This window comes from Capra hircus, unplaced genomic scaffold (assembly GCF_001704415.2).
Source record: "Capra hircus breed San Clemente unplaced genomic scaffold, ASM170441v1, whole genome shotgun sequence".
Classification (NCBI taxonomy): Eukaryota; Metazoa; Chordata; class Mammalia; order Artiodactyla; family Bovidae; genus Capra; species Capra hircus.
Genome location: NW_017190155.1, coordinates 85,362 through 110,845, shown reverse-complemented (window position 1 = coordinate 110,845; position 25,484 = coordinate 85,362). Strand labels below are relative to the sequence as shown.

General features: G+C 45.4%; 1 protein-coding gene across 1 annotated transcript; it reads right to left on the bottom strand.

Annotated features, from left to right (window-relative positions):
- Nucleotides 1-835: 835 nt before the first annotated feature.
- LOC108634826 (putative neuroblastoma breakpoint family member 5) lies at nt 836-20,535 on the bottom strand (the record flags this gene model as incomplete). The annotated part of the gene is made up of 9 exons (XM_018045132.1): nt 20,358-20,535; nt 18,298-18,412; nt 17,018-17,232; nt 15,917-16,016; nt 10,969-11,183; nt 9,968-10,019; nt 9,152-9,210; nt 3,073-3,300; nt 836-880 (listed from the first exon to the last, which is right to left on the bottom strand). Coding segments are annotated over exons 1-9 (1,207 nt in total), but the record flags the coding sequence as incomplete, so codon positions are not given.
- Between the last annotated feature and the right edge of the window lie 4,949 nt (nt 20,536-25,484).

Genomic DNA, 25,484 nt, shown 5'->3' with positions numbered 1-25,484 from the left:
CCCTTTAGGGAGCCATTTACTGCCCTCCACCTAATGCCAGCTCCAGTGAGTTCCTGGAAGCCCCCTGCACATTAGCAAAGTTCTGCCTATCAGAGGCTGAGGGGAATCATGACTCAGGCCAGTCCAGCACTCCCACCCAAGACCCAGGTTCTTAGTTGATTTTAGGAATCAAGGCTTTTTCCTTCAGTTCTGGAATTTCTTATTCAGTGGAAAAGCTGAGGGTTAAGGGCTGTCTTAGGTTCATTTCTCCAGAAGCCAACTTCCATGCGAGTGACTCCTTAAGACATGATCCTGGAAGAAAGAGGCAGTGGACTTGGAGGCAGGGGCAGGGAAAGTAAGGTGAAGAAACCAAGAATGTGTGTCATTTAAGGCCAGTGCTTTCAGAGGCTTAAATGCTGCTGTTGTGATGAGGAGGACCATGGATCTGGGCTTCCTTGTGGCTAATAGGAAAAGTCAGAGGGAATATGAGGATGGTAGCAGTGGGGAAACAGTAGAGGTCAGAGGGGAAACAGCAGACTGAGAAGGAAGGGCCCTGCAGGGTGGCAGCATCCATGGAAAAGAGAGGAAAGACCACACAGAGGTAGTGTCAGCTGTTGAGTGAACAAATGAGGAAGAGAAAAATCAGTGGGAGATTGAGCCATAACAGATCAAGAGCATAAGGAAGAAGTGCATGGGGTTACCTCCGTACCCTACGCTTGAAGGCCAGGGAATCTGCAGGCTAGGCTCCACTCGCCAAACAGCGGTTTTCTTCTGATGCCCTTCTGTCTCAGGACACTTAAGCCCTTAATCTTGTTGCAGACTGGATGCTCATGTGTGCTTGCTGTGCAGCCCTCACCTTCCAGCTTGGGAGGGTTCTTCATGCTGATGGAAGCACCCAGCTCTGAAGATAAAACCACAGCCAACAGGATCCATGTTATTCATGATTTTCAAAGACTCACTCCTCCACCCAAGAAGGACGTCAGGTACAGAATGTGTTCAGGAACAAGAAAGGTCATCTGAAAGCCCATGGGCCGGTGAAGACATGGAGATAGTTGTATATGTTCCTTTTTGCTGAGTTTCCTTATACTACCCAGGATTGTTAAGTGTGCCACAGGGCAAACATGTTTCCAAATGCCATAAGTGAGCAAGAAAAATAAAATGAATGACAACAAAGAATTCCTAGGTAGAAAAGACAAAGGCAAGACACTCCCACAGGATGCAGTTTGTACTGTTGGGCGGGAAGAGATGAAGCAAGGTCAAAGCTGAAGAAGAACCTCATGAGAGACAAGAAGTGGGGAAGTCTAACTTGGAAAACTTTTAAATGTGCATCAATGTACACTTCATATAGATGTAAACACACTACATATGATACTACACATGAGTTAAATAAGGCATAGACAATATGATAAAAATGGAAGAAACCTCACAAGTGAGTGTGTTTGTGATGGAATAAATGAATGAAGGATTTGAGCTATTGAATGGATCATTCTATTGGCTTCCTGATGAGTTGACTTTGGAAAAGAAAATAGAAAAATAAGAAGAATGAGAAAGAAACTCTGGTGATAGGAACTAGGAGACATGGGAGGAGGGCGTGGGTGGGAGTCACACTGTGAAGGGGTGTGAAAGTAAAGGGCATTAAAACTACCATTTGTTGCAAAATCTGCTGTGAAGCCTGGATTCATGGTCAGGTCTCCATGGAAGGTGAGCAGGAAACAGTGACTGAGCCAGTGGGATTCAGTCCTGGCTGGGAAGGTGGGAGGCCAAGCACAAGAAAAGGAGACACGAGAGGGAAGAGAAGACAACAAACACCAGGAGACCCAGTGGCTCTTGTCAGGCTCTGCACCGCTGCCTGCCCTGAGCACGTTCCTTGAGACTCTCCATGCTGCCACAAGGCGGCTCCTTCTCATCTCAGCTCCACCTGAGGACCTGGGTCTCTCCTCATTCCTCAGATGAGGCCACAGCCTGAGGCATGAGCGCCAGGTAGCGCCAGGCTCCAGTGGAGGGTAAGGATGAATACGTCCCAGATGAAATGGATGTGAGGGTCTGGACGCTCTTTTAAGGAAATGTGAACTGAGATGGACCCAGAGAAGAGGAAAACTAGGAGATGGACATGGAGATGAGTGGAGAGAATGAATTAAATGGAGTGTCATAAAAGAGACTAATGGGTGCACTTCGAGAATGAGAGTAGCCCTTTATTTTAAAATGAGGGGAAAATGACGAAAAGAACTGGATCTATAAACAAACACGGGGCTGAGTTGCAGGGCCAGTGTTTATACTGCTATGGAATGTTGCTAACACACTGTTGCTGAGTTCTTCTTGCTGAATGTGCCTGCAAGGCAGGACACCCGGGTTTGATCCCTGGGTCGGGAAGATCCCCTGGAGAAGGAAATGTCAACCCTCTCCAGTATTCTTGCCTGGAGAATCCCATGGACAGAGGAGCCCTGCAGGCTACAGTCCATGGGGTCACAATAGTCGGACATGACTTAGTGACTAAACCACCACCAATACACTGTTCCTGAGAGCACCCAACAGGAGTAAACTGCCTTGATGACAGATGTTGAAAGGAGAGGAAACTATTGGCCAAGATACCGTTCTGAGAAAACAATGGAAGATGGGGTCTAGAGAAAGTGGAGACCATAAAGCTTATGCTGCCGCAGAGGAAAGAACCATTGTGCAGTCGTTTTGTAAGTGTTAAAGCACCAGAAAGACACAATGCTGAGATATTATATATTCATAGTGGTCATCAAACAAAGTTTAGGGAATCAGATGCCCTGGACATTATATTGTTTAAGATTTCCAAGAATATGCAAAGGAGATAGAATTTTTCAAGAGTTCAGGTGAGGGACGACAGAGACAAACACCTAGGGAGATACATAACTTGGCTCAGTTAAACAAGCAGGAGTTTGCAGAACCAGGGCCTGAGGATGAGCTAGTCCTAAGTCCCAGGCTCTTGATCACCCCACTCTGTTAGAGTGTCGGAAGTCTCAACTGGGCCGACAGCTGGCATGGGAGAGGCCCTCTGCCTCCTCCACCCACAGCTTTGTGATGACCAGCACATGGACCAGAGCTTCCTAATCCCCTCTTCTATCTTACCTAGAAAGAGTGGTCCTTGGTTTCCAGAATCAGAGTTGGAGGTTAAGTCCCAGATGGTGGAAGAAAGACCAAGCACGGCTTTGCTGTCACCACAGTCGAAATGCTGGTCCAGCTGCCGCTGCAGACAATCAGTCATGGGGGTGCTTTTCTGAAGCTGTGCCTGTGAAGTTGGCACCTCAGACCCTGGGAAACTCACAGGGCCCCAGTGACAGTCTTCCATGATGTCACCTGAAAGGAAAAGAGGGTTCAGTAGGACCAATGGAAGCTTTTTCTTGATAAGCCCTCCCAGGACACCCATTTCTGTTGTCCTAGCCCATAAGTGATTCCACACAAGAACCCAGACAGCAAAGGCAGACATCAATGTGAAGAAGATGTCATATTTATGGCTGTGGCTGGGGTGCTGAGGAGGCAGGGGCTAGGCTGCAATTTCTTGAAATGAGAAATCACCCACTTGAGTCTAGAGGGTTTGGGTGACACAAGGGGTCAAGCCTCGTTTTCTGTTATTAGCCTTAGTCTTGCAGCCTAGAGAGAAGATTCTAGCCAAGCCTCTAGGCATGGGGGAGAAAGAGTTCTTGATATCTACCCACAGGAATAAAAGAACAGGGAGAGACATTGGCCTGAAGGCTTCAGGTACCACTAGAAGTTGAGCTGAGAACATACAGTACATTCCAGACCCTTTGAACTTCCTTGCTTGAAATTGGTCTACGCTTCCACTCACCCGTCCATGTATGTATAGAGTCAGCTCTATTCCCACATGGGGCAGAGTGGGGATGGACGGTACCAGCAACTAGAACTAGTGGAGGAGAGGGCCGAGACCCTGCTGGAAACACCTTTGTGTCCTTTAGAGAGAGAATATACATACACTCCTTCAACCCACTGGTGCCTGGACAGTGCTGCGAATGAAATCTGCTTCTATTTCTACTGTGAAATGAGTACATATCCTCAGAACACGGGCTAATCAAAGACGTGAAGTACCCTCACCGGTCCAGGTCAGACTCATGTGAGGTCACAGCCGCCAGGGCCTGCTCTACACTGCTGTCTGGGCGGCTCTCCTCTCACCTCCTGCTTAGGCATCTGCACCCTCAACAAGGTCTGTTTCTGTAACTGTCTCTAATATTCCTCTTATCTCTCAGTCTTCCAGAGAGCATCTGTGTCTGACTCTCATCAGACATTCATCCAACCTCCTTCTAACTGCTTTCTCTGATTCAGTCCTCTCCACACTCTCAAAGGTCACCTGTCTCATCACCCCCCAATCCTGGTTCATCACATGCTCCTCAGTTGATGGAAATTCATCCTCCCCTCCCTGCTACACAAATCTAACCTCCTCACCCGCCTTTCCAGTGCTCCTGTTTTCTAGTCCCTCTTTCTTCTACAGCATCACTTCCATCAACTCCCATAGCAAATCCTCCTATGACTCAGGCTGGCCCATTTCTGCCCCCAGGCCTGTACCAGGAGCCTCTGTGAGCTTCCAGGGCTTTTTCCAGAAGCTCTTCTCTCAGTCCTCTGTGCCCTTTATATTTCCACTAGGCAAAGTTCATTAATCACTAATCATCACATGTTAGGACACTTAATCAGATTTTATGATAATTCATTTGGGCTGAAGGGTAAACCCTTGTACATTTGGTGTTTCAAGGAACTGTCAAAACTACTCTTATTCTCTAATGTTATTTTGAATCAACGTCTAGGATTGTTTTTAATTATCATTGTGTAATTTCATCATCTAATTGTATTTGTCTTTTCTTGAGAATGAGTTTTATTAAAACTATGCTTTGAATATTGTTTGTATTGGCAGAATATAAAATAACCAAAGGAAAAGGAAAGTGAAGTCGCTCAGTCGTGTCTGACTCTTTGAGACCCCATGGACTGTAGCCTATCAGGCTCCTCCGCCCATGGGATTCTCCAGGCAAGAATACTGGGGTGGGTTGCCATTTCCTTCTCCAGGAGATCTTCCCAACCCAGGAATTGAACCCGGGTCTCCCGCATTGTAGGCAGACGCCTTATCATCTCAGCCACCAAACCAAACGTTTTATCAAACATCAACAATACTGCCCTATATTGTTAATGTGGGGAAAAGCTTCCAATAGAAGATCAAGTTGTAATTTAAAAATCAAGTGTTTGTGTTGTTTCTGCAGGGTTTCTTCCTGTACAGAGAGGGCGGGGTAGAGCTGACTCCTTGTACCCACATGGCTGCATAAAAGGTATCCACAGTGTCCTCGGGTTATCATGAGAATCAAGACACAGGATGGATCCCTGTACAGATTAGATATTCTATTCTTTCATCTCAACCCATCTGTGGGGATTGGGCCTTTCCTGGCCCGTTGTGAACAATGGACTCCCAGGACGGGACCAGATCACACAAATCTCAGACACATATCTGAGCCTCACTCATGCTCTTCATAGGAATCCACACCTGGCTGGCTGTCAGTGTTTCTGAGATAGAGCTCCACAGTTTTCTCATGGCTTCAGCACAGCCAAATTCACGGTCTACCTGGACCCGTCGTGACAGCAGGTGACCAGGGGGCAGGAGGTGGGGAGAGGCGTGGACTCTCACCCTGGCTGATTCTCCAGAGAGAGCCCTGTGGAGCTGTGGCTCCACCTGGAGGGGCTGCAGGAGCCACTGGCTCTGCTCTCGGGACAGAGTGCACAGAGGGTTTGGGAGCTGGCAGATCTGAGTGAGGGGCCACAGGGTTCTCTGCAGCCCTCTGGCAACTTCTGTTGAAGATTTAGATAGTTGCAAATCATTTGGTTCAGGGCAAAGAGGAAACGGTGAGCAACATCCTCTCTTAGTCACTGATGGTCCAACTGCTGAGAGCAGAGGACGCAGCCTGAGCCAAGAAATCAGGCCCAGCAGAGGTCAGTGTCCCACGTGTCAGTGGCCAGGAATCTGGGACAAGTAAAGAGACCTCGCTGAGCCTCAGTGCCCTCGGCTCCACCATGAGACACCACAGCTACCTGAGAGGGTGCCTGGGAGGGCTGAAGGGGCTACAGTGCACTTGGAGCTCGCTTAGTAAGGAGCATGGCAGACAACAGGTGCACAATAACTGTATGCTCCCTTTCTGGTTTGTGAACTACTGTGATCCTGAGAAAGCCTTTGCTTCTCTGCTCCTCAGGGAAGAATGGGAAATAAGAAAGAAACGGCTTCCAATGTGAAAAGGCACCAACTGACTGATGGACAACATTTGTATGCCCAATATCATTTTAAAAGAAGTCAGATATAGTCTGATACATAATGGAGTTTCTCCTTGTTTATCAAGTTGATCTTATGAGTCAAAGTCCTAAGAATAAAAATGCATCTCCTAAAGAAATTTTTTTAAAAAATAAAAGCCCTAAAGGATTTCATACTAGGTTTTCATTTCCACACCCTATGAACTGCTACCCAAGGAGACCTGGCTCTTAAATTAGGTCAATACCCCTATCACATACACAACTTATGGAGAGTTTCCATGAGATTATACCACTGGGATTGTGTGAAACATTGAAACTATAACCCACACATAGAAGACTCCTTTTAGCCTCACAGAGGATGAAACACAAGGGTGTTTCTAGAGGATGGAACAACAGAGACAGATCCTTGGCTTCATGGAAATTACAGGGCATAGGCAGATTTGATGCTCCGGATCTAGTATCTAAATGCTTCAGAGGGAGGTAGGCAGCCCAGGGGTCAGATCCGGAGCTGGGGAACAATATAACGTGCATTACAAATATGGAGCAGATCGCAATCATGAATGCAAAGCCAGAGAGCTTGCCAGAAACTATGCAAGAAATAAAATTAGCAGCAAAATTTCATGACTATAAGGATTCTTATCTTGATAAAAAGAGCTCTGTTACACAAATTCCTGCAGATGAGACAGTGGTAGCGGAGATTCTGCCCTTATCCCTCCACTTGCCCTCTCTGGTCTGACTTGACACCACAATCCTGTGCTGACGAGTTCAGGTAACAGAGGGAAGCCTGGGGCAAGAAGAATGCAAAGGTTCGTGATGCCTTCTAAAAATTAAAACTGAGAACCTAGTTCTAATCAACCTGAGCCTAAGAACCTGTCTGGGAGTACTCACCGTTTACATCTAAAGCCAAGCAAACTTCTCTTCTCTCTGTTGGGAAGGAGGCACTTCTAAAAGGATGACAGGAGCCTGCCAGATGATGGCCAACAGAAGCAGCCAGATAACATTCATCCAGTGAGTCCGGCTGGACTTCATTCTTTTCTACCACCAGCTGCTCCACACTGAGATTTGTGGGGTTGGGAGAGCAGAGGGTTAAACAAGAGGGATTAGTCAGCCTGGAGCCATAGCTGGTTTTGATAGGAGGGTTAAGGGACAGGTTGCAAAACACAAATGGGGAGTCCCCTTAGAGGGAGGTATAACATTCCCCCCACACCCACAGCTCCCATCAGGAGCCTGAAGGCGCTGGCAAAGGGAAAGGGAGAGAGAGTGAGGGAGAGTGAGCATGAGATGCTCTGAGCACAGAGAAGAAATGACTTCAGGAGGAAGGAGATGAGCCATCCCAGGACACAGTAGTCATGTCACACACGTCCTCAGAACATCAAGGGGACTTCAAATACAACATAAGTTTTGTTGAAATGTACATGCTGCATACAAATGAACAGCAGCACTGGCAGCATCATAGACTCCCAGAAATCTTGCAATTGCAAGACCTATTTTTCAAATATGCAATGTGACATGACATTTTTCCTAGTTACTTTCCTTGCCATGAAATATGTGCCATGGTTGTAACCCAGAGTGACAGAGGCAGCTAAGTATTGCATGCTGGTGTTAATAAAAAGGAGAAAACAGAGGAGTACAAGAAATCCTGTGGCTAATCAGTAGCCCTGCTTCAACGGACTGCAAGTTACTATCATTGAGAAGGATTCATAAAGGGTGGAAACAGACAACCTTGTTACAGGGACAATTTGTGGTTATCTGAATGGAAGAAATAGGCATGTTCTGATAGCACTTTCTGACTCCCCTGCATGTGAGATGACCAGATGTCACCAGTGATGTTAGACCCAGGTTTCTCCATAGTTACCTCGAAGAGATGATGTCTTGATCTTCCTCATCCTCAAGATCAGCAAGATTTTCTATGGTTAAATTCAGAGAAGTCAAGAAACACGTAGCAGATAACTGTGTAAATTAATAATCCAGTGTCCAATACTGCCACGGGGTCAACAATATCAACAGTGAGATGGTAGACTATTTATGAAGGATATTCCAGATGCCTCAAGTGGGATCTCTCAGACTGTTCTTGGTTTGCTTTCCTGAGCCATCAGGCAAGATCTCCCTGCCCTGGTATATCATCACCACAGTATTCTCTTCCAAGTCTGAGGAAAAAGTTAAAGATTCACCTTCCCCACAGAGTCTAGGGAATAGCCCAAATGCATTCTAGCAGAATACTGTAATACTCAGGCTTTTCTCATCATATGCTGACTGCTTTAGCAGAATGATGTATGGAATGAAGAAAACCCCAAATCACATGAATCCTAGTTGTTACATGGAACCTGCAGTCATCATGGGGTGGGAAAATGCCAGGGCTCTGCCTTGCTTCATGGAAACATACAAGCAAGGTGATGGGAGGGCTCTTTGCATCCTGGGGTCCAGATGATTGGCTTGCTAAGACAAGCAATTCAGAGGAGACAAACCCTGGGGGTGACAGCAGTGACACCGGGGAAGCAACAAATAATTATGGCTGTGAGCAGCTCTGGAAAGGCACAGAAATTCAAGAGACACTTTGGGTATGAAAATGGGAGCATTGTGGGCAAGAGGAGACATTGCATAGGAATCAGAGAAAAATACAGTCCTCTCTGGACACCTGCACACATACAAGTGAGTCAGTGTGTCACACCAGCCGTGGGTCCATGATCTAACTTGGGGCCTGATCCATAGGCTTCACCTGAATGAAGAAGAGAACACAGCTCCCAGACCCACCTGATGTCTCTACTTAAGCCTCTACCACAGAGTCTGATTCAAATCATGTCTACAGAGCTTCCAACAGGGATGACAAATCTCAGCACCCCAGAGGCGAGGAGTACAGAGCATACAGAGTCTACGTGGGCATCCAGGTGGAGGTCTATCACAAGAAAATACTCACTGGTTACATCCCGGGCATAAGAGACATCCACGTCCTCAAGGGAGAAGATGGCATTGCTCCTATATGGCCAGAAGGAGTCTGACAGGCCAGGAAGAACCGAGTAAGTCAGATAGTATTCATCCAGAGAGTCCCGTGGGACACCATTCTCTCTCATTTGTGGCAGCTGTCTGCTGAACCTGGTTGGGGAGGGAGGGCAAAAGACTAAGCCAAGGCTGATGAGAAACTGTACAGTCCTATCTGGTTTAGATGGAATGTTTGAGTGGTGAAGTGCGCCAAGGGTCTGGTCCACTAGAGAGAGAAAACTCTGTTTAGTGCGGGAGACACAGCGAGGTTTTACAGGGCAGAAGAGAGAAAGAGCAGCAGGTGCTCAGTGCTCTGGCCAAATAACAGGCTGATGAACAGCCTGAATTCCCTCTGATGGTACAGCCGTGCCTCACACACAGGGACACAGAACCCTGGCTTTCACACTTCCATTTGCATTGCACTGACATCGCTATGACACACATGCCAGCACGCTAACAGCAAACAGAAGCAGATGTGCATCTCACCCTGTAAACCCCACCTGATATAAAGATTGAGTGCAACAAATCACTCTTAGTTCACCTGGTCAGCTGACTTGGGATTTAAACTTGACAAGTAAATAAGAAATGGGAAACAATAGAAGTACCACAGGGAAAGCAGAGAACATTATGAAATAGGATAAATTAGGGTGGGCAAAATGGACGACACAATATATTCAGCACTTTCTGTCTTTCCCTGGATCAGAGGTCTGCAGATGTCATCACTGTATAGGAGCCCACAGATATTCAAAATTACCTCGGGGTAACCACCTCTGGTCCTTTCACGTCATCGTGATCATTCTGGTTTTCTGCAAATAAATTAACAGAAGAGTTATATCAGGCAAATGCCTTTCAAAAACGCCCAATCCTGTGCCGGTCTTCACAATGTGGTAACAGACCATTGTGACAGAAATAATACAGGAGGCCCTAGAAAAAGCCTCATAAGAAGGCACTGGGTTTCCTTCTTGAGCCATTGCACAAAATTCCTTGATATGATACGTCACTGGCAGAGTATCGTGGTCCTGAGTCTATGCAAACAGCTAAATACATCCTTTTCCCCTCAGTTCCTGGGGAACAACTTAGCTACATCCTCAGCCTGCTATAATACTCAGGCCTTCTTCATCTGAAATGTTGTTTATTAACGGGATAAGTGATTACACACAGATATAATGGGAGTGGAATCCACACACCATCAAGTCAAATGAATCTCAACGCTGCAAACAGTGGCCATTCATCAGGTTGGGAAGTTCCAGGGCCCTGCCTTACCTCAGAGAAACATCCCAAAGGATGACAGTGTGGCTTACCTTCTTGTTTCAGAAGACCTCGAACAAGATGAGTCAAAGGGAAAGAGAGAGACTATGGGTTGGTAGAAGTGAACCAAAGTAGTGACATCTCCAAAGGTATAAACAAGACTGCCAACAGCCTTGGACAGGTGTAGGAACTCAGGGACATTACTCAGAAATGAAAATTAAAGCATTTCACGTGCGATAAGAGGTTCATTCAAAATTGTGAAGCCTGAGAGGTACCTCCTGTGCCACAACTGCTGAGGTACACATGAGTCTGCCAGGACCGCCTTGGGTAGCGTGGTTTACCACAGGGACCACTATGACAAGAAACTTAGGAAAGTTCGTTCATAGAATGTCTCATTTTAAATGCAGTTATAGAGTCTGGTTCAAATCAGGCTTCAGTACATAAGCACAGGGTCTATCAAAGGGGATAATCCTCCCAGAGTAGACTAACAGATACATTGAAGACTACCTGGGAGACCAGTTGGAATTTCATCCTCTTCAGCGTGAGAGCAGCCACAGGCTCCATCCATGGCAGATGCCACATTCTCTTCATCAAATGCAAATTTTCCATCACTGTAAGGCTGGTTGCAGGCAGAATCTTCCTGGAGAGTTGAAGGTACTGAAACACATTCATCCTGGGACTGCTGGAACACCACCTTCTTTTCATCATCCTGCAAGTTCACACTGTGCCAGATGGAGAAGGGACGACAGAAGATTAAGAGGATTCGACCCCACGTTATCTGGCTGGTTTTGATGACAGGCATTGGGAGTGGTCACAAAAGGCAAAAGGGCAGGCCCCTTAAGGAGGGAAGGAACTCCTCCTGATGTGGAGTGGAGGGTGGCTGCCATGGGGTTGGAGAGAGACAGCAGGTTCTCTGGGCAATGGGCATACAACCAGTGGTAGAAAGAGGAGACAGAATTCTTCTTGCTTGCTAACATCCTGACCCTCAGCACACACAGAGGACTGGGACAGTGGTTCAAACTTCCCTCACACATTGCGTTTATCTGAATATCTTTTGTCCAAGTGAACACAGCTTTTCAGAAGTTACAGATTTGTTTGAGTTTGGACTCTATTCCATTCAACTAACATTTTTATTTGCACAAATACAGCTTCAAAATCAATGTTTCAGAGTTAGAGAAAAAGGAGTTATAGACTAAATAATCTGCCTTCAAGAACTATTTTTTCAATATTTTGTTCTAATAAGAATATCCTTCTATTTTCTTCCTTGAAATCCAATATTTATGAACATGTTGGTGCCAAACCAGTGTAACGCCCATAGGCTCTCACTCTACTTTATCCACTCAGGAGAAAACACATGAGTACAGGAACTCCCACGTTTACTTATTTCACCTGGGTCAACTCACTGTACATTGCTAAACTGAAGCATTAAAAAGTTGAAAATGCACAAACTTGAGAAACCTAAGTAGACCACCCTGTGAAAGAGATGATTGCAGTTGAATGAACACATGAAAGAGTCACACAGAGGACTTTCTATTTGTCTCTGGATCTGAGGTCTCCTGCTGTCACCACTGGCATTCACAGCCCACAGATCTTCTAATTACCTGGGAAATGGGAGCTCTTGTCCACTCATTGGCTTGTGATAATTTTCATTGTCTAGTAGGAAATTCAGAGACAGCAGGTCATAATAGGCAAATCACACATCTGACACATCTACTCAGTAAGCACATTTACAACAAGGACGTTAATATTCTCATTGTAAGAACATAATTCTTTAGCAGAGATATTCTAGGACACTTAAGTCTTATGAGAATTAGACTGGACTGCATCCAGACCCATCGAGGAAATTTGCTGCTTCATCTAGTATCTCTCCCAATATCCTTTGTTCTGAGTCTGTATAAGCACTTAAAAATGTATTTTCCACAGAGATGCTAGAAAATGAGCTGAGTTATTTTCTAGGTTATTTCTATAGTATGTCTTAGTGCCATCAGATTATGTGGTTGTTGATGGTTTAGAGGAATTTATACTTGAGGCTAGAGTGATGGGGGAATTGTGAAAGCATTAGCTGCTCACTAGTGTCCTTCTCTTTGTGCCTGCATGAACTACAGCCCACCAGGCTCCTCTGTCCGTGGAATTTTCCACACAAGAATACTAGAGTGGGTGCCATTCTCTTCTCCAGAGGATCTCCACGAGGCAGGGATTGAACCTGGGTTTCCTGCATTGCGGGCAGATTCTTTCCCATCTGAGCCAGCAGGGAAGCCCAGTGAATTGTATTAACCCAAATTTCAAAAAGAATCTTTGGTGCTACACAGAAACCATGGCAATTGAAGCTGGAGAAACTGCCTGAGCCCAGCTTTGCTTCATGGAAACATCCAAGTAAGGCAATGGTACAGTTGTCTCGGTCTTGGTGTCAGATAACATCTTAGCTAAGACCTGCCAACATTGAGAAAAGGGAGACGGGTTGAGAGCAGTAAAACAAAACCTGGAAACCACCTCTCCTTGTAAAGAGGCAAGTCTGTCATCATTTCTGGAGAGGCCAGGAGCATTTACAAAAATTAGATCATTGCAGGGAACAACACACTGGCTCCAAGCTAGTTCTGACCGACAACTCCTGTGGATTTCCAGCTGAGGTAGCTGAGAGTTGTCACAAGTGATGTGGGTCAAATGCCTGACACTGGGGTCAGGATGACAGAGACTAGCCCGGGGCAAAAAAAAGAATGCAAGCTCCCTGATCCACCTGATGTCTGAGTTCCATAACAGACCCTTTTTCCTGCTTTCAACTGAGATGTGTCTATGCAACCTGTCCTCAGAAATGACCTTCTTTGGTCTACAGAGCTTGTGAGGAGAAATGATATGGGGGCTACCTGAGATGTTGGTTGGAATTTCCTCTTCTTTAGCATGAGAGCAACCACAGGCTCCATCCTGACCAAGGTCTGCTTCCAGATCTTTAAATTTGTCATTACTGTAAGGCTGGTGGCTGTCAGAACTTCCTTGGAGAATTGAAGGCATCAAACCACATTCATCCTTGGATTCTTCAGGCACTTCCCTCTTTTCAACCTCCTGCAGCTCCATGCTGTGTCAGATGGGAAAGGAATGACAGAAAATTAAATGAAGAAGATCTGACCCCAGCCATTCTGGCTGGTTTTGACTAGAGGCGTGGGGAGTGGTCACAGAGAGCAAAAGAGCAGGCCCCTTAAAGAGAGAAGGAAGTGTCCTCTCTTCTATGAAGTGGAGTGTGTCTGTCTGGAGATGGGAGAGGGGGACAAGCAGGTACCCTACATACGGCCACAAACCTCTGATGAGGAAGGACACTCCACCATCCCAGGATGGTCCTTTCAGGAGCAGGAAGCGCAAATGAACTTCCAACCCAGTGCTTCCCCCAGGTCCTAAGCCATGTTGAATTTAAGATGAAGTAGCCAAGTGAATCAGGGCTTCCTGGTGGCTCAGTGGTAAGGAATCTGCCTGCCAATGCAGAGGTGCCGTATCGAACGCTGGGCCAGGAAGATCTCTTGAGAAGGAAATGGCAACCCCCATCCAGTATTCTCAATGGGAAAATGCAATGGACAGAGGAGCCTGGCATGCTCCAGTCCATGGGGGTCACAAAGATTCAGAAACACCTGAGCAACTGAGCTTGCACAGTGAAGTGAATACAGATATTAAAACTTTATAGACTCTCTGAGATATTTTACCTTCTCTTTACGAATTGAAAGGCCTCCAAAGCCTCTTTTAATTACTATTGTCACAGACTACCAATTTTTTTTGGACAGTGGCCCTTGTTTTAATTTTTCTAGTTGCTTCTTTACTAATTCCATTGCTAGTTACCTTCCTTCCAAAGATCTAAAACCACTGTGTACAAATAGATATTTATCTCACTTGGACTTCCTTTAGAAGAGAACAGATGCTCTCTGTGTGTATATGAAATCCTAAGGGTGCTGCATTCGCCTTGGGTCATACATACAAGTAACACAGAGACAACAGACAACCAAATACAGGGACATTTCCATGTGCGTTGAGTGTATAAATTATGCTATCTGCAGTTGTGCTTATATTTACTTCTGGCATGTGACTCTCTTGAGTTACTTATTGTTCTTTTGTGACCCTGTCAATATTTTCCCTACACATTACCAGCTTCTGATAGACTGAAAACCACAATCACAGAAAACTACCCAATCTAACGACATGGTCCACAGCCTTGTCTCACTCAATGAAACTATGAGCCATGCCATGTAGGGTCATGGTGGAGAATTCTGACAAAATGTGGGCCACTGGGGAAGGGAATGGTAAACCACTTCAGTATTCTTGTCTTGAGAAACCCATGAACATTATGAAAGGCAAAAAGATAAGACACTGAAAGATGAACTATCTGAAAAATATCTACCTATGGTTTATTGACTATGCCAAACTCTTCGACTGTGTGCATCAGCACAACCTTTTGAAAGAGATGGGAATAGCAGACCACCTGACCTGCTTCTTGTGAAATCTGTGTGCAGGTCAGGAAGTAATAGTTAGAACTGGACATGGAACGGACTGTTTCCAAATAAGAAAAGGAGTATGTCAAGGCTGTATATTGTCACCCTGCTTCTCTAACTTACATGCATAGTACATCATGAAAAACGCTAGGCTGGATGAAGCACAAGCTGGAATCAAGATTGCCAGGAGACATATCAATAACCTCACATTTGCATATGACACCACCCTAATGGCAGAAAGTGAAGAAGAAGTGAAGTGCCTCTTGATGAAAGTGAAAGAGGAGAGTGAAAAAGGTGGCTAAAGGTCAACATTCAGAAAACCAACACTATGGCATCTGGTCCCATTACTTCATGGCAAATAGATCGGGAGACAGTGGAACCAGTGGCAGACTTATTTGGGGGGCTCTAAAATCACTGTAGATGGTGACTGCAGCCATGAAATTAAAAGATCCTTACTCCTTGGAAGAAAAGTTATGACCAAACTACACAGCATATTGAAAAGTGCAGACATTGCTTTGCCAACAAAGTTCCATGTAGTCAAGGCAATGGTTTTTCCAGTATGGATGTGAGTTGGACTATAAAGAGAGCTGAGCACTAAAGAATTGATGCTTTTGAACTGTGGTGTTGGAGAAGACTCTTGAGAGTCCCTTGGTCTGCAAGGAGATCATATCAATCCATCCCAAAGGAAATCTGTCCTGAATAGTCATTGGAAGGACTGATGTTGAAGCTGAAACTCCAATACTTTGGCCACCTGATGCGAAGAGCTGACTCACTTGAAAAGACCCTGATGGTGTGAAAGACTGAAGGAGGGAGGAGAAAGAGACGACAGAGGATGAGATGGTTGGATGGCATCACGGACTCAATGGACATGCGTTTGAGTAAACTCTGGGAGTTGGGATGGACAGGGAGGCCTGATGTGCTGCAGTCCAAGGGGTCACAAGGAGTCAGACATGACTGATGACTGAATGGAACTGATAGTTAATTGTTACCTGGGGGTTAGTTTTTCTTGTGCTTGTTCATCGTCGTCATCTTCATAAATTTCCGCAAACAAAATCAGAAATGTCCAGTCAGATTCAGTCACTTCACCCACTACAAACACAGGGACTCATATGGTTACAGAGTCATAAATAACTATGTATGAGTTAGTACTGTACAGAAGTTTTAATGCATTGTTTTAAACAACTGCCCAAGCATGGATTTCTGATCCAGCAGGCAGTCTGTTTCTGAACTGGTAGACCATCGTCAGGACAACTTCTGCTTGACATTGGGCAAACATTTAAATGTTGTCTTTTCTTCTTTATATCACCTCACATTGTCCACCTTCCATCTCCACCTCTACAAATGTATCATCCATCCTGCCACAAATTCTGCCAAGACACAGCCGCTATAAACCTTCTCAGGTGTCACAAGATGCCCTCCTTTCTTTAAGGAGAACAACCACGTCCCACATGCCTCCATCTGGGAACATCCTGGCTCTTCAAGGTGGCTTTTGCGTGTTATCTGGGAAAGTCTCTCTCTGGAAAGTGAGTGCTCCAGTTTAAACCATTTTCCCAATGCCAAGTTCAACTCTGTCAAGTACCTTATCCAACACCACAAAGTGAAGGGCTTTCTTTTTTCTGAAGTGTACTTGTAAATATTCCAAAATTTCATCACTCTAGCTACCATCAACAGATTATTTCATCCATTTTACAGAGGAGAACAGTTATTAACATAAGGAGAAGCAACCATTCTCACATAGTGTCATCCCAGCACTCAGCCTGGAACCTGGGAACTTCCAAGCTTCGTGTAGGGGTCTATTCACTCTACCAAGCTGCCTCCTGTCCCCTCCTCCTTTCTGTGCCTTAATGCTGGCTGGATGTTGCCTCCTGCCCCAGTGGCCATGGTCCATCAGGGAGGAAGCCAAACGTTGGGATCCGATGACCTCCACCCTGTGCACTTCTCCTCTGTCTTCTTAGACAATCCTGCTCCTACACAGCCCCAAATAGGATACGAAACAGGAAAGCTGATAAATATTCTTAGTAGAAGTGTTCATCTTATCAACTGGGGACCTAGGAGACGATCAGTGCTATCAGGGTCTGTGGCCGCCTCACCTGGGCTGAGCTTGCAGGCAATGCGCTCTGCCAGTCGGTATCCCTCAGACAGTCTCTCTCGGAAGCCCTGCCCTTGGTGGCTGCCCTGGTCATTGTGGGTGAGGAGGTCCTTGAGGTGCTGCTTGAGCAGGACAGAGTCATCTTTCCCATGCTGTAGTGTCTGCCGTAACTGGGTCAGCTCTCTTGCCTGACTTCGGATTAGGGTGTCACACGTCCTAGGTGGAACAGAAGATGCAGTTGTAAAAGGCAAGGAGTTAGATGAAAGACAATTAGGGATTTCTGTGAGAACATCCCCAAGGAAACCTCAAAAGAGAATTCTGGCACTTATATGATGACTGGCTCTATCATTCAGTTGTGTCTGACTCTTGGAACCCCATGGACTATAGTGCACCAGTCTCCTCTGCCCACTGGGTTATCCTGGCAAGAATACTGGAGTGGGGTGCCATTTCCTACTCCATATCTGATGACTGGCTTATGTCAAAGAGAAAGAAGGTAAACAAATGTTTCCTCTGTATCAGAAAGTACTCCTGTAAGATTTTGTGACATTTCATTCATCTTTTGCTTCTGTAAAGATAACCTAATGTCTACCCTGGTGGCTCAGCTGGTAAAGAATCTGACTGACAATTCAGGAAACACAAGAGATGCAGGTTTGATCCCTGAGTCCAGGAAATTCCCTGGGAAAGGAAATGGCAACCCATTCCAGTATTCTTGCCTGGAAACTTCATGGACAGAGGAGCCTGGAGGGCTAAGTCCATGGGGTCATAAGGAGTCAGACACGACTGAGTGCACACACGTGCGTCAGTGTCTCCCTAAATCTGCACCATGAGGACGTCTCTTCGGTTCCTCACTCGGCCAGGCCCATTTTCATTAAAAAACACACAAAGCATTTTCTGTCTTTTTAATGTGGCAACACAAAGCACTGTCCAGTGAATGACACACAGCCAGATATATAGTGTGGACAAGTACCGCTGGTGTGAATTGGAAAGAACATAAGAATGACAGGGTAAAGAAAGGATTCCAGGGTGTCGTCAGTCAGGAGGGGGTTGTGGTTTAAAGGCAAATAAGGTATTGATGGCACAACATTGTGAATGAGCCAAGTACCGCTGGTTCACTTGAATGTAGTGAATTTCATGATGAGATTCAAGCCAGTAGTTTATTTAAAAGCAAAGTAAATTACTTCCTGAATAACACCTGGAATCCATAATTCACCAACTGGTGTTCTCCACCTATTTGATAATATTGTGCCCTGTGCTCGCCATGATCATCCCAGCCCTCCTTACCTCAGCCTTTCATCAAGCGTTGGCTTCTCTGCCGGCTTCTCTGCTGGCCTCCGCACCTCAAACAGCAGCTTCTCCCCCAGCACGGATTCAACGATGTCCTTACATGCTTCACACTCTGAGGAAAGAGAGACATGGCCTCAGGGAAAGCTGGCCTTGCTGCTGTGCTCACTGCCTTCAGGGAGGAGGACGGGCCACCTCAGTGGTGGATGTAACTCCTTCAGTCTCATGGAGAGATTTCCACATCTGATTTTCGGCATCTGGACCGAGGTTACTCCCCATTGTAGAGGTGAGGAAAGAAAAGCTCCTAGGCACAGACAGGATGAACTGCCATTGGACAAAGTCAGAATTCACATCGCCTGAGACTGACCCTGAATCCTGGGCCACTGAACCAAGACCTGCAGCCTCTTAGGTGAGACACTGAGCAGGGCCTGGGGTGGCGGTTCCTGAGTGGTCGGGAAGGCCCCCAGGACTACAGGGCTGCTGGTTCCCTCCTGCCGGGATTTCAGTAATGAACAAGTGTCTCAAGGTATAAAATTTGCCGGGACACACTTGTGTGAAATAGAATACATGAAACCATACGGACCTGAAGGAGATATGCCAAACACTGAGAAAGTCTGTGTTATTAGGCACAGTAGAACTATGAACTAAGCGTATTTACACCGAGCTGGGCACTACGGTCAGGGCTTTGTCAGATTCACTCAGCATTCACCACAACTCAAACAATAGTTACTATTAGGGCACCACACAGACACAGGAGGAGACAGAGACACAGGAAGGTTCCCAACAGGGATGTGAGCCCAGGAAGCCTGGCGCGGAGTCCACGTCTTTCCACTGTGCTGTGGTGACCTCCACACCAAGGTCCCGGTGAGACATTTCTTCTTCACCACTCTCACAATTTCTTTCCTAGAATTTTGTTATCATCATAAGGAGTGGTGTAAATAAAACTTAGTTTGTGCTTTCCCCAAAGCTCATCATTTCACTGTCTTAAATAGGAGGCTTGACCTCTTCTTTGTCTCTGTGTCCGTCATTTTTCATTGACTCCCTCATTGCTTCGCTGAAAATGACTGTAGGAAAGTGAAACAGACACAAGGTGTCAAGATTCCTCTCGTCCCCTTGTTGTGCATGTACCCTGGTCTTGACTTCTTTCCTTACTCCAGGCCCCTCTTACTGAACAGGCAAAAATGATTCCAATCACCAGGCTGACTGTGGGTGCAAAGGGCTCCTCACACTCTGCCTGGGTTTTTACTGGGGTTGGTGATCTCCCCCCACTTACCATCAATCTCATGTTGGTCACCCATCTTGTAGCACAGACTCAGGTTTCCCCGGACTCCTGGTCAACCTGTATCACCAAAGTTTCACCAGGTCAAGTGGGGAGAGGGGGGAAAGTGCAGATTGTCTGATTTCACCAGAAACATCTTCAATCTTGCCGCAGAGTCACATAGATTTCTTGGACTCAGGAAGGAGAACCTGCACACTCAGAAAACACAGCTTCCTTCTCACCAGGAGGCCTCTGTCTTGATGGCATCACAGAATCCATGGTTTCAATGAGAAGCAGACTCATCCTTAACCTCCTTTAAATCATATCCCCTCCTTCTTACAGTGTCTAACCACATGTTACCCCAGTGTAACTAGCACAGGGCTTTGCCAATGGAACCTCAGAGAACCTTGAACTGAAGTAGTTCATTAGTCCCAGATGTTCAGCCAGGAGTCATGCAGGATCAGATATAGAACAGAAAAGATTCCAGTCAACACAGCTTAGTTTGCTCCTGAGAGACACAGGCACTCCTGAGCCTGCACCAGGAGTCACTGTCTGGAATTTTAACTCTAATCTCACCCTGCACATCACTGCAAACTTGGAGAAGGCCACACTACTTGTGCCTCAGTTTTTCCAGCCCCAGGACACTGAAGTCAAAAGAGCCACTACTACCTTTCCTGGACTGTGGTCAGGATGGAATTCAAAATGTCCAAGGGAAAGGAGACCAATCCTGGAGACTTGCAGTTTCTTAGAGGGAAGACAGTGATCGTTCATTGCTTTGGTGACCATGACCTCAAAGACTTACTGTATTTCTGTAGCTGGTTGGCCAGGGAGTAAGCAGTAGCTTGGGATATGAGGAATTTCTCTGTGAGGTCTCTGAAGTCCTGCTTGTACTTTGCCAGCTGCAACCGAAGCTCCTGGTTGATTTCCATAAGGGTAGGTTCTGCACTCAGATCCGATAAAGAGGGAAGACATACTGCCATGGTGACATGTGGTGGAAGGGGTAGAAGCCAGAGGTGGGGAGGAGATACCCAATATATGGGGGATTAAAGACAACCAAAATCACATTGGTTTAATGGGCACTGAGGGATGACAAAAACTGGAATTCCTGACTTACTGTTGGGAACAACTAGAGGGTTCTCAACCACAAAAAGAAGTTGAAGTTGCCAGAGCTCAGAAACAAAGGTGCTGTGTGAGGCTCAGACTCAGAGAGAAGTGAAGGAGGGGGGGACCCAGCGTGCTAGGTAACCATCTGCAGTTGCCACAACAGAACTGGTAGGGGGAGGGGTTCATGGAATCTTGGGGGCCCCTGCCTTCCAGGTGCCTACGCCATGACTGTTTGTGCACATTACCACTGATAGCACCCAAGCCCTCAGCAGCCACTCTGATGTTGACTACACATGTCCCGATACCACTGATCTATCTCCTTCCAAACACTATCTAAGCTGAGTTCTCATTGTTCATTCTTCTGTGTATAACAATATTCATGGGAGAAATCCTTTGCCAGCAGGTCTTAATTCATGTCAGGCTATCATAATGTCACCTCAGTTCACTTCAGTTCATTTCAGTCGCCCAGTCATGTCCGACTCTTTGCAACTCCATGGACTGCAGCACACCAGGCCTCCCTGTCCATCACCAACACCTGGAGTTCACAGAAATTCACATCCATTAAGTTGATGATGCCATTCACCATCTCATCCTCTGATGTCCCCTTCTCCTCCCACCTTCAACCTTCCCCAGCATCAGGGTCTTTTTCAGTGAGTCAGTTCTTTGCATCAGGTGGCCAAAGTATTGGAGTTTCAGCCTCAGCATCAATCCTCCCAATGAATATTCAGGATTGATTTCCTTCAGGGTGGACTGGTTGGATCTCCTTGTAGTCCAAGGGACTCTCAAGAGTCTTCTCAACACCTCAGTTCAAAAGTATTAATTCTTTGACACTCACTTTCTTTATAGTCCAACTCTCACATGCATACATGACTACTGGAAAAACCATAATACCTCATATTTTCTTTAATAGATCTTCAGGCTTTTCTACAAGTGAAGGATGTCACACTCGTAGACTGTCATGAACTTCTTCTCTGGGTCTTCTCCAGTTTAGTCTGTGTCCTAAAAACTGTAGGATAAAAATCAGAGTACAATACTAAGTCAACAAATAATTTAAACAATATTTTCTGTCCCATCTCAGTATTCTTTTGCTGCATCCTGTTGTTATCTCAACTTCTTCTCTTTACTGGGCAGCATGTTGGCTTCAGAAGAAAGTTAAATTTGACATCCTTACTTTCTAAATTCTTCCTCTGGGTCTAGGTTGTTCTATTTGATCTTTTTAAAATGTTACTAAACACCACATTTCATATTTCATTTATGTATTTCATTATAGCCTCACAAGAGCTCTTTCCAAGCTGTCAAAGTGACTGAAAGAGTTCATGTGTACATCCTTGAAAACACGGTGTGCTTGCGCTCAGTCACCTCATTCTTGTCTGACTCTTTGCGATCCCAGGACTGTAGCCCATCAGGCTGCTCTGTCTATGGGGATTCTCCAGGCAAGATACTGGAGTGGGTTGCCATGTCCTCTTCCAGAGGTTCTTCCTGACCCAGGGATCCAACTTGCACCTCCTGTGTCTCCAGCATTGCAGGCTGCTTCTTTACCACTGAGCCACTGAGTCCATGGGGTGCCTATCTGTTTAGGAAAGGTGTGACAGCCTCGTGCTATTGTTCTGTGTTCATTCAGGTCACCCACCTATTGAACAGACCAGGGTTCCAGAGCAGTGTTTGTGGCACACAGTTGGATCCGTCTCTTTGAGTTTTCCTCATGCCATTGACCTGTGGTTGTATTCCAAAAACAGAGCACAGTTAAGTTCAAGGTCATAGGTCAGGGATCATGATGATCCAAGGTGAACATAAGCATTGTGTTCAGTGATATAGAAGCTGAGTTTGAGGGAAGAGAGACAGGCAGGCCCTCAGTGATGGTCTGAACCAACTCCTCACTTCCTCAGCATTTCTTCCTACCCGGGTCTTGTGAGTCTGAGACTTAGGGAAGCCCTATAGCATCCGTCTCTTCAGTTTAGCTGTGGGTCTAACCTGGATGGAGGGTGATATGGGTGTGACAACAGGCCACTGAGCATTTGTTCATGTTAAGGTAAAAGATACAAATCTGGAACAACTACTTAGAAAGCTTGTCTTCCCCACATCCCCACACAGTTCTCCAACTACAGTGCTTAATGATAGTTGGTGTGCGAGATTCAGCAAAGACTTTAAGGAAATCTATTTTCTGGTTGCTGTGAGGCCTGACATTCTGTGGGGGAAAGAAAAATGTGTCAAATGTCTTCATTTTAAATATGATGAAACCAGAAAAGCTCACAAAATGTATCTGACTTGAAGTCCAACAGGGATGAATTTTGCCATGCTAACAGAAGTATATAACAGGTATAGTTCACTGACTGATACCGTGCCAGGCATTTCACACATATTATGATACATTCTTTCTTCATAATCATTCAAGGTAACATGATTGTAGAAGAGGTACATTAAAAAATTTATTTGACCGAAGTTAAATTAAAACAAAAAAACACTTAAGACAAGTAAGCTATTGCCTTGCATTTTGTAGGTAGGAGAAGCCTATTGTTTTTATCCTGCCTTTGTCCCATTTCATACTTCTCTGTGACCTGACTTTATTCCTTGAGCCCGACCTTTTCTCAACTAAACCATTTCTATGCACTGAGCAATTGCAGAAGTGATGGCTGGGCCCTTCTAAGGCTTCCTGAGTGCTTATGTGTTTCAGGACACCAGAGGCCTTCTGGAGGCAAGAGCAGCCCGTCTGTTAGAATCCGTGCTGTGCTAAGTTGCTTCTGTCGTGTCCCACTCTTTGTGATCCTATGGACTGTAGCCCTCTAGCCTCCTCTGTTCATGGATTTTCCCAGGCAAGAAGACTGGAGTGGATTGCCATTTCTTCCTCCAGGGAATCTTCCTGGCCCAGGGATCAAAACCGGGTCTATTGTGTGTTGTACATTAGCAGGTGGGTTCTTTACCACTAGCGCCCCCTGAGAATCCCATCTGTTAGAATGGGCAGCTGCTTCCTAGCCCACTGAAGTCAGCAGGACGTCCCAGGACAGACAGGATCACTTCCCTTCAACTCAAGGAATCTTTTCTCTCAGTGACTGTGCTCTATTGGGCCGAACTCCCTGAAATTGAATGCTCTTGCTAACTTTCTGGTTTCTTGGTAGGTGGCTTGAGTGTTTCTAAAATTTTCTAACAAACATCTTTGCTGAAGTTTGCATTTATAGCAGTATGATTTATTTTTTAGAAAGTGGCAGCTTGGAGAAGATTGGTCCCATCAACGAGCCAAGAAGGGTGAATTTAGCTTTCACTCAAACCAGACTGAATTTAAAATTAGGGCTCTCACTTTCCTTGAGGCTGATAGTCAGGTGCCACAGGCATGTGTCCCCAAGGACTTGTGTCTCTGCTGTACACTGGACAAGAGTAAAATGGGGTCAGATGGGCCTAGGCCTTCAATGCTAGAGTCTTCCAATAGTTCTCTGCTTTAGTCACTGGATTGGAAACACCCTTGTTCTTCTGCTCTGACCTCCTTCTGTGTTTTGGGTAAAAGGTATGCAGCTCAGTTGTTCTGTCCCCAGGCTGATCACTGTAAGATTCACCTGGGAGAGTTAGTACCCAAACAAGTGCACAGTCCTCACTATAACAACTGTGATTCAGCGAGTTCAGGTGGGACCTGGAATCTATTTGTTAAAGGTACTCAGGTGTGTGCTTAGTCTTACCCACTAATTTCTTTGACCTCCCTCATGATTCGAGGGGATGATTATTTAATTTATGGTACTTCTAGTGTTCAAAATTGACTGATGCCAAAAACATAACTTTCTGCTGCTTTGCAGAGGAAGAAACTGAGGCACAGAGAGGGTCTCTAACGGGCCAAGACCCCCCATGCTGTAAGGGCGGGAGCCACACCCGGGTCACGTCCCTTCTACTCCGAAACCCCATCCCATATTTTCCAGTTCACTGTTGTGTCAGATTCTTCCAAGTAGCTGTGTCCTTCACCTATACTGCATTTCTACCAAAAACTTCCCAAATGTATTAATAATGTCTCACTTGATCCTGTTTTTCACAACAGATAATTGGCAGAAAAGTCTATCATTACCCCGTGATGCATACTGGTGACCTTATTAAAAAACTGAATGTGGATGTGGATAACTTTCCACACACAAAACTCTTTGGTTGGAGTTTACTCTTTCCTCTTCATTCATCGATTTGTGTTCTGTTTACTGAAACCAGTATATTGTCTTAATCACTGTGTTTTAACCTGCGTTTTGAAACCTAGTAGAGTAAATCCTCCAACTTAATTCTCCTTCAGTGTGTCTTGGCTAATTGAGATACTTTGATTTCCATTGACATGTTATAATTAGCCTGCAAAATATACCTCCCCCGAAATGCCAGGTGCAATACTATTGAGAATAACAAGGATTTGACATTCTAACATATTGTCTTCCAATCTATGAATATAATATACATTTCTATTTATTTAGGTCTTCTTTAATTCTCTCAGCAGTAGTTTTCAGGAGTCATTAGTCTGTATTCTTAAGCATTAAATGATCATGGATGTTTATCTCTATTACGTTTTATTGAATTTCATTTCCTAATACTGCTGGTATGGAGAAATGTGGTAGATTTTTATATGAATCCTCTTGACTGCACCATTTAAAAATATACAACTAAATGCATTTTGATAGATGTATACAATATGGAAACCACAACTACAATCAAGATGCAGGGTGTTTCCATCGGTCACAACTTTCCTTGTTCCCCTTTACAGTGCATCACTCCCTCAACGCTTAGCCCCAAGCAACCAGTTTAGATGAATTTCCCTTTTTAACACATTTATATAATGGAACAGTATACATATTCTTCCTTGTCTGCAAATTAA